Source organism: Rhineura floridana, chromosome 11 (assembly GCF_030035675.1).
Source record: "Rhineura floridana isolate rRhiFlo1 chromosome 11, rRhiFlo1.hap2, whole genome shotgun sequence".
In the NCBI taxonomy this organism is placed as follows: Eukaryota; Metazoa; Chordata; class Lepidosauria; order Squamata; family Rhineuridae; genus Rhineura; species Rhineura floridana.
The window spans coordinates 15474834-15489467 of record NC_084490.1 but is presented as its reverse complement, the minus strand read 5'-3'; the positions used below and the strand labels follow the sequence as shown (position 1 = coordinate 15489467).

The following is a 14634-nucleotide window of genomic DNA, read 5'->3' as shown; positions in this document are numbered from 1 at the left end:
GAAATATTTGAAAATCCATATTAGGGCAATGCTTTTATTAGTCCAACCCAATTGTCACAAGTGATGTGCACAATTCTGAGTTCTGCAGAACTGTTAATTTGGCTAGATAGTAAACAAAGCAAGTGTTTTGTTTTAATGTATTCTAAGGTTTTTTAATGATGTTTTAAAGAGTTTTTAGCATTTCTGTTTGCTGCCCTGGGCTCCTGCTGGGAGAAAGGGCGGGATATAAATCAAATAATAAATAAATAATAAATAAGGCAGGAAGCTGGGAAGAGGGAAAAAGCAGGCTGATGGTGAAGCCACGGAGTCTGCATTTGGTCAGTCTCAAGATAGAAGGTGAGACTAGAAGAGGTAGCAGACATTCAAAGGAGCCTCTGTTAAGCAGGTTTCAGATTGTATCAAAACCTGCTGGGTTGGGAGGAGAGTTGGGAGGGGAGTCTGAATTCAGACGTAGCATATGGCATAGTATCTCCAGCAAAATAACTAGGAAGCACGTTGGCTGAGGATGAGGAGACTTATACTGCCTCTCTGTAGATTTGATTTCACAACTGAGTCTACATCATATGGAAATCCAAAGAAAACATCTAAATTATTTTTAAAGTTAGAAACATGGGGAGATAGTAATTGAAAGTATAGAGGGAATATACATAGCACTATGCAGCACCTTGATGGGGTTAACTGGAGCTTGCTCTTTGGTAGTAGAACTGGGAGACACCCAGAGAAGTTGAGTGGAGAGAGAAAAGAAAGTACTTTGCACAATAATATATATTTAATTAATGGGATTTTCTGCCAGAAGATGCAGTCAGAGCTTCTAGTATAGATGGTTTCAAAAGGGGAGCAGGCAAATTATGTAGATATATCAGTGGCAACTAGCTAGAAATAGCTAAGTGGAACTTCCAGGTTGAGAGGCTCCATAGTTTTGAACACCAGTTGCTGGGTGCAAATACTGTGGGAAGGCTGTTGTGTTCATGCCCTGCCCTGCTTGTGAGTTCTCCAGAAAAAACTGACTGGTTATAGTTAGAAACAGGAAGCTGCACTAGATGCCCCCTCTGTTAGATCCAGAAGGCCTCTATTCTTGAGCTCTATGTATCTGTTAAAGGTACAAGTAACATTCTGAAATGGAAAAAACTCAGCAGAAAATTTTGGGTTATAATAAATCTTAGAATGCACCGTCTACCATGGAAGAGTGAATGTATAAGATGAACAATGGCGAAAAGATTATTTGAAAAATATTGTTAGATTCTTGAAGTGTCCTGGATAGTTCAGGTTATAAATGGACATAAATCAGGGAAAGTCAGGAAAAAGAAGCCACTGTATTAGGAAACATTTACTTATTTATTTCCAAAGATTTCTATAATGCCAATATTAAAATATCATGGCAGTGAACAGCATAAAATAAAAAATAAACGAACATTCATAAACAAGTACAAAATACATCACACATCGGTAGAGCAACTTAATGAGCTTGACGGTCATAGGAAACCGCATTATACTGAGTCAGCCTACTGGTCCATCCAGCTCAGTCTTATCTACACAGACTGGCAGTAGCTCTCCAGGGTTTCAGATTGGAGTAGTTACCAGCTGTACCTGGAGATGCCTCGGATTGGACCTGGGACCTTTTGCATGCAAAGTATGTACTCTCTCCACTAAATTCCACCAGTAGAGTCCTCCAAGAGAGTATTCACATATTACGTATAAGCTGAGAAAACCCTACTTGGGTCCTGCCTGATCCAGACCTTGGGGAGATTGCTACTGAGGAAGAGGCATGAGACCGTGCAAAGAACCTTAGAAAAATGAGGGCCTGGGAGAACCTGCAATAGTCCCATGGCTGCCTGAAGTGCCACCTATGACCCGAGGCATCCATGTCTCACTTGAGCCCTGTCTTGATCTGTGAGTCTCAACCCCTGCCTTGTGGCCTTCAAAAATGAACAAAGAAGGAGACCTGGTAAGAATCCCACAGTCACCATTAGGGGTGCTTTCTTGACTGCCAGAAAGTGCTATCATCAGGCATTTCCTTGGGAGGAAGAGTCTACTTAGGAGGAAGGAGACGATTCAGCTTTAAACGATGGCCCAACAAATGACCAGGAAGAGAAAGAGTTGGCAGTGAGTATATAAATCTCTCAGTCTCATCAAGGTACTTGCTGGGTTAACAACTCTCTGTTGAATCATTAACTCCATCTCCTACACTGGGTGTTGACCCTCAACAGTACCACTACCTACATGTAATGCATGAACATCTGATGTGTCTTAGTAATTTACACAGAAATCACCTTATTGAATGAGAAAAAAAAGTTGTATCTAGCTGAGCATTCTGTTTCTCATGCTGGCCAGACAGAGGTCCCCAAATTCAGAAGTAGGTCATGAAAGCGATAGCCAGACCTTAATGTACAAAGGCACTGACCATCAGAACAGGGTGTGAGAGAGCGCTGAACAAGGGGAGAAAGGTTATAGAGCCTCTGAACAGAGCCTTCCATTCCTACTTAGTATGAGTCACAGTTATTTGTCTAACACTTTTAAAAGCAAAAGAGCTTTAGTTGTCTATGCCTGTAGCCTACGACATGCTTAATATGTCTCTTATGCATTCAACCTCTTGCAGGAAAGCTCCTCTCTGAGCAGCGAATTAGGGAACAACACCCTAGTGACAGAATTCATCCTAACTGGTCTTTCTGATCTGCCAGCTGTTCGCTTCTCCCTGTTTGCTGCCTTTTTGCTCATCTACCTGGTCACCCTGGTGGGAAACGGCATCATCCTTCTTGCCATAGGAGCTGACTCACACTTGCACAACCCCATGTATTTCTTCCTCAGTAACCTTTCCTTGCTGGACATCTTCTGCCCCACAGCTACAGTGCCTAAGATGCTGGAGAATCTCTTGTCAGAGAGCAGTACCATATCCTTTGCTGGCTGTGTGCTGCAACTCTACTTCTTGGTAGCCCTGGCAGGAACAGAGGTCTTCCTCTTGGCTGCCATGGCCTATGACCGCTATGTGGCCATATGCAACCCCTTGCGATACACGGTTATCATGAGTAAGAAGCTTTGTGTTCAGATGGCTGCTGGTACATGGATCACAGGGTTCCTCAATTCCTTGCTACACACAGTGATGACCTTCACTCTGTCTTACTGCAAATTTAATAGGGTCAATCAATACTATTGTGACATTCCACCAGTGTTGGCCTTATCATGTTCTTCCACTTATGCAGCTGAGATGGTTGTCCTTATCTTTGGGGGTATTTTTGGTGTGGGGGCTTTTCTGGTCACACTGGTCTCCTACACACACATAATCTCCACAATTCTTAGGATCCGTTCTGCAGAGGGGAAGCGCAAGGCCTTCTCCACTTGTGCCTCTCACCTAATTGTGGTTTGTCTCTTCTATGGGACAACCATCTTTACTTATGCAAGGCCATCCTCCAGCCACCATCCAGACCAGGACAGGCTGGTGAGCATGTTGTATGGGGTGATTACCCCTATGTTGAACCCCTTGATCTACAGCCTTAGAAACAAAGAGGTGAAAGGGGCCTTGAAGGGGATGATCATTCATAAACGGCACTAAAGCTGGAAAGGGAATGTGGCTTAGATATGTGCAGGTCTCAATAATATAAAATGGGCACCAAAGAGATGCTAATTCTGAGCCAAGGAAAAACAGCATTTGTAAATCCCTCTTCAAGCCACCTGTTCCCTTAAACCTTTTGCTTTAACCCTTACTCCTGATTCTTATGTGAAACAAAACCAAAATATATGTTGTCATACTTGCTGACAGTACTTTCTTTAGTTACAGATTTTCTCTCCTTTCTTTAACCTGTTCTCTCCTTCACGGTCAAAATGTATATTGTAAACTACTTGGGATGTGATCCTTCCCTCCCCCTTTTTTTGCTCATGAAAATCAATATTTTAACAACTATAAAGTGGGAACACATAAAAAAGCTTTGGTTGGATCCAGAGAAACAGTGCAGTCTTGATAATTACTCTCAGAAGTAAGTACTGTTGAATTCAGTGGAGATTGCTCCCAGGTAAGTAGGGTTAGGATCGCAGCCTTAGCCAGCTGCAGTTAATTTCTGTTCATTTCTGTACACAGTCCTTCATGGATTATCTTGCACCTACCTACCTTTTGTTTGTTTCTTATAGTTCCTTATAGTTAAACATTGAAATGGAAATTGACTGCCTTCAAGTTGATCCCAACTTATGGCTACCCTATAGATAGGGTTTTCATGATAAGTGGTATTCAGAGGGGGTTTACCATTGCCTCCCTCTGAGGCTAGTCCTCCCCAGCTGGCTAGGGCCTGCTCAGCTTGCCACAGCTGCACAAGCCAGCCCCTGCCTTGTCCACAACTGCCAGCTGGGGGGCAACTGGGCTCCTTGGGACTATGTAGCTTGCCCACGGCTGCACAGGTGGCAGGGCACATAACCCCCGAGCCACTCACTGTGGGAGTGATCTTTAGCTAGCCCTTGACACCCAGGAGACACGAGCAGGGATTTGAACTCACAGACTCTGGACTCCCAGCCAGGCTCTCCTCCCCACTGTGCTATTAATTTATAGTTAAATAAAATAGTTATTTTAAAATGTTTTATCGGATTTGGCTAACATAGACAGTTCTTTAGGATATGTTAGTTAAGATATAAGTATGTAGTGCAGGGAAAGCCAACTTGTTGTCCTTCAGATGTTTTGTAGTACACTTATCATCCTCTACCATTGGCCATACTGACTGGGGCTGATGGGAATTGTAGTCCAACACATCTGGAAAGAACCACATTGACTAGCCTGATACAGTAGTTAAGAGTTTTCCCCACATTTTGCCATGACTTTTAAAGCTGCTGTAAATAGGTTTATTACTACTTCAATGTTGGTATATTGGACTGTATTTTTAGATACCCCAGAAGTAATGTCTTAGGGTTCTGAGGGATAGGTTATCCTAGCATTTCTGTGATTATGTCATGGATAGTACCCCAGAATGTTTGACTGATAGAACATTCCCAATATAGGTGCATAAAAGCTGTCTGTGTTATCCTACCACCTACGTTTTTTGTTACATCCCAATTATTTTGTCAATAAAATATTAACTTATAGTTTTAAAGAACATTTCAAAATATGGTTTTATATACTAGGCTAGAATAGACAGTTCTTTGGGACATGTATGTGGAACCTTTAACCCTCCAGATGTTGCTGAACTACAACTTTTTTCAGCCCTAGCAAGCATGGGGGATGATGGGAGGTGTAGTTCAGCGTCATCTGAAGGGCAAAGATCCCCCACATCTGCTTTAGGATATAAGTTATTTAAGATATAAGTAGAGTGTTGGACTATGACCTGGGAGAATCACCACATGGCCATGAAGCTCACTGGGTGAAATAGGCCAGTAACTGCCTTTCAGCCTCAGAGGAAGGTAATTGTAAACCATCTCTGAAAACCCTGTTTGTAGGGTCACCATAAGTCGGGATCAACTTGAAGGCAGTCCATTTCAATTTCCATGATGCAGCGGTTAGAGTTTCAGTCTAGGACCAGGGAAATTGAGCTTCAAATCCTCACTCATCTGCAAAGCTCACTGGGTGACTTGGCAAGTCCCCATCTTTCAACCTAATCTACCTCCCAGAGTTATTGTGGGAATAAAATGGGGTGGGGGAGAGACCTATGTACACTGCCTTGTGAAGAAAGGGTGGGATAAAAATGAGGTAAATAAATAAATCTGTAATCTTCTCCATTTTTGTCACACAGCTGAAATGTTAGAACAATGACAAACATATATAGATGACCAAGTTATTTATGTGTTTGGCTTCTTCTTAACCTGTAAAGACACATTGTGTTATCCACTACTGTAAATAAACTCTGTAACATATTTGTGTTTCTTATTTCTGATCTAGGAACGCATATGTCTGTTCAAATGCCCCTCATTTATTAACCACTTTTCTGTAATGAATAATGGTTTCTTGAAAATGCTTCCCTGTTCTTTATTCTACTCCATTTTTCAGTTTGTGTTCATGTATACACCTTGGACAATTGCTCTTCATCCCTTTTCACACCTTAAAAAATAATTCTCTGTTTTCTATATTTAAGCCATCTCAACACTCTTAGTTAACTCTCTGTTGTACAAGGTTGGGTTATAGGTAATCATTATACAGCCATAAGAGTGGCTGTATACCATAGCCAGCATGGATTTTTCACATTCCACAATGTTAAATTGAAAATACCCCCCATGCCATTCTGATGCTTCCCATAAGCTCATTTCAAAAGAAAACCTTACAAAACCTATACTCCTGAACTCAGAAATGCTTGCTTAACAACCCTCTAAACTTTCATGCCGATACACAAAACAGTCAGAGAGAATAGAGAGTTCAAAGTCTAAAAAGAGAGGAAAAAAACCCCCAGAGTCCTTTTGGACTTTTTTCTGTCAGAGTTCTCATAATCTGTTGAAATTCATTAAAAATCAGCCATGTTCACAGAGTATCGGGAATCCTGTTAATGACCTTGCCCCATACTCTGACCTTCATCTTCTGCAGTTTAAAAGTTAAAAAAAATGCCTGGCTGATTTTTAATTAATTTAAGAAAATTTGGTTTGAACTCAATGATAATGACTGGCATGGTCAGTAACAACCAACTGCCAGTGTTCAAAAAGCCAGAGTCACAGCTGCTCAGCTTGCCTAATCGGGGCCACACCCACATCAGACTTTGATTTCACTTGAGACAGTCATGGCTTCCCCCAGAGAATACTGGGAAATGTAGTTTGTGAAGGGTGCTGAGAGGAGACTCCTATTCAACTGACAGAGCTCCAGTGGCCAAAGTGGTTTAACAGTCAGCCACTCTGACTGAAGCTCTGTGAGGGGAACAGGGCATCTTATAGCAACTCTCAGTACTCTTCACTAACTACACTTCCTAGGATTCTTTGGGAGAAGTGATGACTGCCTAAAGTGAAATAACAGACTGGTGTAGAAGCCAGGGACAGCTTTGGTTTAAATTTGGGTGGGAGGATACATGTGCCTGCTGTAGAATAAAAAGGTGGGGAAAACGCTGAAAAGCAATGACACTGTTCACAGTGTTTTCCTTTTGGAAAGGGGCTTCCCCTCTGCTCAGTGCCCACCCACGCAATCACCTCCCCTCCCCCTCCTCCTACCCTCCCTGCCCCCCCAGTCAGTGTTGGACTACGACCTGGGACACAAGGAATCGAATCCCCACACAGCCATGAAGCTCACTGGGTGACCTTGGGCCAGTCACTGCCTCTCAGCCTCAGAGGAAGGCAATGGTAAACAACCTCTGAATGCCGCTTACCATGAAAACCCTATTTATAGGGTCACCATAAGTTGAGATTGACTTGAAGGCAGTCCATTTCCATTTTCAAACATGATCGCACAGAAATAAATCCCACTGAACTAAAAAAGTATGCAAATGATCAAACCCATCCTCCTTTCTCCTTCCTATCCCCTTCCTCTTCCCCCTTCCCTCCCCCTTCCTTTGCCCCTCCCTCCCCAGCCCTTTCCAATCCCCTCCTTCCCCTTCCTTCCCTCCCCTTCCTCCTCCCCATGGTCAGTTTTACCTATTTTAAGCATGATTGCACAGGAATAAATACACTGAACTCTCATTCATTTTTCATTCATTCGTGATCATTCGTGGCCAAGTAAGATTGTCTTCCAAGACAAGGTCTTTAACAGTGGGTCCGTAAATGACTGTGGAGGCTAATTCTGGATCCACACAGCCTCCCACATTGAGGACATAGGTTTCCAGATGGAAGATGGTTGTGATGAGGATTTGTTTGATGTGCCTTCCGCTTAGCTCGTTTGTCCCGTTTGCCCTGAATTCGTGCTTCTTCAAAGTCCACAGCACCTTTGGTCCATTTGGGACATTCATGGTCCAAGACTTCCCATTTGTCAATGTTCATGTTACATTTTTTTAGATTCGCTATAACAATATCATTAAACCTCTTTTGCTGTCCACCAATGTTCACCGATGTTCAGTTTTCCATCCTTAAGTTGGGAGTAAAGTAGCTGCTTTGGAAGACGGTGATTAGGCATTCGAACAACATGGCCGGTCCAGCGAAGTTGATGTTGAAGGATCATTGTTTCAACACTGGTAGTCTTTGCTTCTTCCAAAACGCTAACATTAGTCCGTCTGTCTTCCCAAGTGATTTGCAGAATTTTCCGGAGGCAGCGTTGGTGGAATCTTTCAAGAAGGTAGGAGTGGCATTTATAAATGGTCCATGTTTCACAGGCATACAGTAAGGTCAGTAGTACAGTAGCTTTGAAAATAAGCATTTTGGTCTCCCTGTGAATATCCCAATCCTCGAACACTCTACACTTCATGCGGGAGAATACGGCACTCGCAGAGCTCAGACGATGTTGAATTTCAGCATCGATGTCAGCTTTTACAGAGAGATGGCTGCCAAGATAGGGGAAGTGCCCTTCCAATCCCCTCCTCCCCCCTCCTCCCCTTCCCCTTCCTCCTTCCCATGGTCAGTTTTACCTATCTTAAACATGATTGCATGGGAGTAAATACCACTGAACTCTATAAGCGTGCAAATGATCAAACCTGCCTTCCCTTCCCCCTTCCTTTGCTCCCCTCCAATCTGCTCCTTCCCCTTTCCCCTCCCCCTCCTGCTCCCCCATGGTCATTTTACCTATCCTAACCATGACTGTATAGGAGTAAATCCCACTGAACTCAATAAGCATGCAAAGGATGACCTGCCTTTCCCCTCCTTCCCCTCTCCTCTCCCTTCCTCTTCCCCTCCCCTCTTCCTTCTTCCTCCTTCCCTGTTCACTCCAGCCCTCCCTCCGTCCCCCTGGGTCAGTTTTACCTATCCTAAGCATGATTGCAGGGGAGTAAATCCCACTGAACTCAATAAACATGCAAATGATCAATCCATTCTCAGCAAACTTGCAGAGGATCCCATTTCTTACTTCTCAGATTAAAAAGCAGAGAAATTAACTAACAGGCAAAAAACCTTGCAGTTTAAGAACGTACCTATAGCCCACAGATATTTCTATCAAACTTTAAAAAGCAGGGAAATTGGGCAGCTATAGTGAATGCACCAGGGGAGCAGGAGACATGACCTCCTTTCTGTGATATTGTACTGCCCTACAAAGTTGTCAAAATGCAGACACCATCTGGGTTGGTCTTTCACAGTCCAATCCACTTCCTGTGTAGCTTGGCAGAATTTGGTAACATTTTGCCTCTGAGCATATTGTGAGTGGGGGCAACACCTGCAATCAGCCCAAATAACAGAAAGAAGACATGTGCTGTGCTGATCTTGTTTTAGCAGGGAGGAAGCAACTTTATTAAGACAGTTGATATAGTCAGATGGTCACTTTAAATATGTCTGATTTACTTTGCAATTTTAGTGAAGTGTCCTATAGGAAATCATTTTCTTTTGTTTCTGTTTCTGTGAATATGTGAAGTACAGCAACTCTTTGCAAAATTTATACTAAAAAAACTCCAAACATAATTGTGGAATAATGGCACTGACTTCTGCAGAATAGTTTCCAGTGGACATAAGGAGTGTCTCAGTTTGCACAAGATAAAACAGTGGTAGGTGAAATATATTCTAGCAAAATGCTAGGTGTGCTCTATGTTTTTAATTGACTGTGCCCACCGTGCCTTAAATGAAGTGGTTTAAACATAGCAGGCTGCAAATATGCATCCTCTTTTTTTCCAACAGCTAGAGTCATTGCTGAACTAGCAACATATTGGAATCAGTCTGATTTTTCATCAAACTGCAGGTTCAAATTCCACTGTTAATGCACCCAAAATAGAAATAAAATATAATCCCCAGTTTAAAACATAAATGGTTGTCTTCACCATCATATGACACTGACCAATAAAAAGGCTTTGAAATTAATAAAAATGAATTTGACATACATTTCTAGGATGAATAATGAGGGAAATAAAAATTTCTAGATTAGATTCTCTGTAGAAATATTAGTAACACAGGAAAGAAGCAAAGTAAGAAGAACACCAACAAACGTACAAAGATGGCAGGTGTTGCCACCACTCACCATATGCTCAGAGGCACGTTACCAAATTCTGCCAAGCTACACAGGAAGTGGATTGGACTGTGAAAGACCAACCCAAATTGTGTTTGCATTTTGACAAATTTGTGGGGCGGTACAATATGTCAGAGAGGAGGTCAGGTCTCCTGCTCCCCTGGTGCATTCATTATAGCTGCCCAATTTCCCTTCTTTTTAAAGTTTGATAGAAATATCTGTTGGCTATAGGTACGTTCTTAAACCATAAGGTTTTTTTTTGCCTATTAGTGAATCTTAACTATCTGTATGACAAAATATTTTAACCTTTTTTTCTTTCAATCTAGCGTAGAAATTTTCCCATTCTTCTCCCTCAGTGTTACTACTTCTAGAAAATTAGGGTCGCCAGGTGTCCAGTGTTTTGCCCGGAGACTCCAGTTTTTTTGGGTCCTCTCCAGGTCTCTGGGTGAGTCACCTTAATATCTGGACTCTTAGATTTCATTTTTTTTTAAAAAAAAATTAAGTTTCTAGGTGGTCTGGTTCAAAAGATATAAACCAAAATGTTCTTTGGCCACCAAGCACTCTCCTATAAGATAACGAAGGCAATTTAAACATAGTTACAGCTTATCTCCTGCCTGCTGCTGTCCTTCCTAATGAAACCATAAAAATATATCTAATGGTACCTATAAAGATAACTGAACCTCATGAGGGTTTCAGAATAGTTGTGGTACTTCAGCAATTATGAGAAAAATGAAATCTGGTAGGCAAGTCATTACCAGGAAATCCTCCTAGCCAGAAAGAAGAAAAATATGGCACCCTTAGGGGTAAGCCTTGTATCCAGAGGGCAGAGAGAAACAATAATCCAAAAATCAGATATGCAAGGGACGTTCAAAGAGCTTCTCGTAAGGCAAAGACGACTGTTCAAACAATGGGTTCCTTCTGGCAGGACGGGCGGAATATAAATTTAATAAATAAATAAATAAATAAAATACATTACCTTAATCACACTTCTGCCACTTTTATTTTGAAGGAAAAATCCGCTGTGGGGCCCACAATCAGGCACTGCACTCACAATCTGGGTTGGGGCCCCACGCCAGTTTCCCATCTAAAACCCCACCCCTGCTACTATTTCTCCCAAATGTGGCAGTTACTGCAAACAACGCAGTTGGAAACAAACAGCAACATCTCTCTCTATGAATTTGGTGGGAAATTGGCATGGATGCCCAATCCACAGCTGCAGTGCAGCACCAGATCAGGGCCCCTGTGACTGCTTTTTCTTTCAAAATAAATGTGGAGTTAAGCAAGAGGGTTTTGTTTTGTGTGTGTAAAATATAATTTGTCCCATGGGGGCCCTCTTCTAGTTCCTTTTCCCACTGCTGCTCAGAGGCTGGGGCCAAGGAGGCCAGGGCAGCTGTCTGAATTTAAGTGGTACCTCATACAAATTCGATGAGGCTGGGGGTGCTGAAGTATGGTTTCGGCTACTTTTCTTTTTGTGTCTAATGCTTGTTCATGTGGGAAGGAGCCAACCAAACTGTGGGGAGTATAAGGATGTACTCTTTACACAAAGGATGGTGACCAAACCATGAGGCAGGAGCAAAGAATTCTGTCTCTGCAACTGCCTCAAGGCCTACTCTCTAGAGCTCCTGAGATGTGTGTAAAATCTGGAGTGGAACTACTCCACTGTGTTGAACTGGGATACATAAAACACAGATTGGATTCCATTAACATTACAGGGAGTAATGCCTTCTTGAATGGAGATTACTCATAGCACTTCAGTTTATCATGCTGGGAAATCATATATCACTCTACGTCTTGATTCTTAACATTGGTCAAGGGACATATATACATGATTGCTATTCCCTTGAGCTCCTTATGTGGAGACTTAAAGGAGAAGGGTGGGCTGCTGGAAGCACAGATGATCCTTGCTTGATCTCAAGGCACATGAGAGTGATTTGTAGCTGTGACTGTTTGGAGGAATGAATATGCGCCACTCATTGCCAGTGAGTATTAATAGATATTAGCTTAATGGGGCTATTGTAATATCTAGGACTGAGGGTTATGGAAGATGGGAACAGTTGTAGGTTCAGTAAGGTAGAACAGCTGAAACTAAAGAGGTTCATAAATATCAAGCAAGGCTATGTGCAATGGGAGCAGTACATGGAATGTTCTGGAAAGGATGCTCAGATGAATAGAAAGATAGGCTAGATGGGTGTTCTTACTGAAATATTCAAACATCCATATTAAGGACATGCCTTTATTAGCCCAACCAAAATGTCATGAATTGGTGTGCAAGCTTTTGAGTTCTTCAGAACTTTTCTTCAGGCTAGAGGGTAAACAAACAAAGGCTGGGGGGGGTGGGGAGAAAGAGGAATAAACCAGGCTGATGGTCAAGCCATAGAGTTTGCATCTGGTCATGGTTTCAGGATGGGAGGGGGGACTGGAGGAGGCAACAGGCGTTCTAAGGAGCCTCTGTTAGATGCTACGTATGCAGGGGTGCCGACAGGATGTTCTTGGCCAAGAATACTCTGTGTGGATTGGATCCCTTGCTACACTCATAAAAGAAGACATAAATTTGCATAAAATGTGCCCACTTAATGCCATATGAAAATTTGCACCCTGCTTTGCATGCGGGACCAAAAATAAATCAGGGGCCACCCACAAGTAATAAGTTATCTGACAGATAGAATGTCAACAGGTGAAGCTTTCCTCGTAACTGTAGTTCTGTAGTAGAAAAGTATTACCGTGTTTAATGTTTATTTATTTATTTATTTTTATTTATTTAATTAAGCTTGTCAGTTTGGCTGACAGACAGTTGTTAAAGGCACAAGAGCTCTGCTTTCCCCCAGTGCCAACCCTGAACCATGCAAAGAACTCAAGTGTTATCAGTTGTAAACCAGTTATGTTACTACCTGATCTGAGTTTGGCAGTACTACATTAAGTGCAAGAGCAGATGGGGAAGGAAAACAAAAGAGAGTTAAAATTTACTGTGACCCTGTTACATGCTCATGCTTGGATAAATTCAAGATTTAAATTGTTAAAAAGCAAGCAATGTATTCATTTGTTGTGGTTTCTGCCCACTTCTGTCACTGGTCCCAGAAGGCAATGAGACCCTTGGGTTGAAGAAGGCTCCCCATCACTGTCTTAAAAGTGCAAGTAACATTTCAAAATGGAAATAACTGAGAAGATTGGTTTGTTTTAGTTTTAATAAATCTTATGGTAGTAGCATTTTCTGTGGAAGAATGGGAGAGAGAGAGAGAGAGAGAGAGAGAGAGAGAGAGAGAGTGCTGAACTATGGGGGAAAGGTATGGAGTCTCTGAACAGGGACGTTCCATTCCTGCTTAGTAAGAATCACAGCCATTTGTTTAATACTTTTAAAAGCAAAAGAAGGGCTTTTCTTGTCTACGCCTGTAGCCTTTGACATACTTAATATGTCTTTTATGCGTTCAACCTCTGGCAGGAAACCTCTTCTCTGGGCAGAGAATTAGGGAACAGCACGCTAGTGACAGAATTCATCCTAATGGGACTTTCTGATCTCCCAGCTGTTCGCTTCTCCCTGTTTGCTGCCTTTTTGCTCATCTACCTGGTCACCCTGGTGGGAAACGGCATCATCCTTCTTGCCATAGGAGCTGACTCACACTTGCACAACCCCATGTATTTCTTCCTCAGTAACCTTTCCTTGCTGGACATCTTCTGCCCCACAGCTACAGTGCCCAAAATGCTGGAGAACCTTTTGTCAGAGAACAATACCATATCCTTTGCTGGCTGTGTGCTTCAGCTCTACTTCTTTGTAGCCCTGGCAGGGACTGAGGTCTTCCTCTTGGCTGCCATGGCCTATGACCGCTATGTGGCTATATGCAACCCCTTGCGATACACACTCATTATGAGCAAGAAGCTTTGCCTCCAGATGACTGCTGGTACATGGATCACTGGGTTCCTCAACTCCTTGCTACATACAGTGCTGACTTTCACTCTACCTTTCTGCAAATCCAATAGAGTAAATCAATACTACTGTGACATTCCACCAGTGATGGCCTTATCATGTGCTTCCACCTATATGGCCGAGATGGTTGTCCTTATTGTTGGGGGTATTTTTGGTGTGGGGGCTTTTCTGGTGACACTGGTCTCCTACATCCACATAATCTCTACCATCCTTAGGATCCGTTCCACCGAAGGGAAGCACAAGGCCTTCTCCACTTGTGCCTCTCATCTTATGGTGGTGTGCCTTTTCTATGGGACCACCATCTTCACTTATATACGTCCTTCCTCCAGCCACCATCCAGACCAGGACAGGCTGGTGAGCATGTTGTATGGGGTGATTACCCCCATGTTGAACCCCTTGATCTACAGCCTTAGAAACAAGGAGGTGAAAGGGGCCTTGAAGAGGATGATCATTCATAAATGGCACTAAAGCTGGAAAGGGAATGTGAGGCTTAGGCATTTGCATTTCTCAGTAATATAAAACAGGCATCAAAGTGATCCTAATTCTGAAGATGGGGGATACTATTATCTTATTCTATTCCATATCATCCCATTTTATCCTATTCTGTACCAAAGTAACCTAAACTCTCAGCAAGGAAGAACAGAAATTGACAATCTGTTTAAATTATGACAGATTAGCATTGACAGTGAGCCCCTTTGAAGTTGTCACCTGACATCATAATGCAGGGGGACCAGTTCTCCATCTAGCGCCTGGGCTGAAA

General features: G+C 42.5%; 2 protein-coding genes across 2 annotated transcripts; both read left to right on the top strand.

The window, feature by feature from the left end:
• The first annotated feature begins 290 nt into the window (after positions 1–290).
• On the top strand, positions 291–3547 carry LOC133367490 (olfactory receptor 5V1-like). The gene is made up of 3 exons (XM_061591588.1): positions 291–336; positions 1705–1731; positions 2628–3547. The coding sequence occupies exons 1-3, from the start codon at positions 291–293 to the stop codon at positions 3545–3547; spliced, it is 993 nt and encodes a 330-aa protein (XP_061447572.1).
• A 7262-nt stretch (positions 3548–10809) lies between these two features.
• On the top strand, positions 10810–14342 carry LOC133367489 (olfactory receptor 5V1-like). Its single transcript, XM_061591587.1, has 2 exons — positions 10810–10836; positions 13392–14342. Exons 1-2 carry the CDS (start codon positions 10810–10812, stop codon positions 14340–14342), a joined length of 978 nt encoding a protein of 325 aa, XP_061447571.1.
• The last annotated feature ends 292 nt before the right edge of the window (positions 14343–14634 follow it).

Excerpts from the sequence above, each read along its gene's own strand:
- LOC133367490 (XM_061591588.1), top strand. The coding sequence starts at position 291 with ATGGTGAAGCCACGGAGTCTGCATTTGGTCAGTCTCAAGATAGAAG. Across the intron at positions 337-1,704 it reads GGTCAGTCTCAAGATAGAAG|AAAACCCTACTTGGGTCCTG; the intron begins GTGAGACTAGAA and ends GTATAAGCTGAG. Across the intron at positions 1,732-2,627 it reads TACTTGGGTCCTGCCTGATC|ACAACACCCTAGTGACAGAA; the intron begins CAGACCTTGGGG and ends GCGAATTAGGGA.
- LOC133367489 (XM_061591587.1), top strand. The coding sequence starts at position 10,810 with ATGCAAGGGACGTTCAAAGAGCTTCTC. Across the intron at positions 10,837-13,391 it reads GGACGTTCAAAGAGCTTCTC|GAAACCTCTTCTCTGGGCAG; the intron begins GTAAGGCAAAGA and ends AACCTCTGGCAG.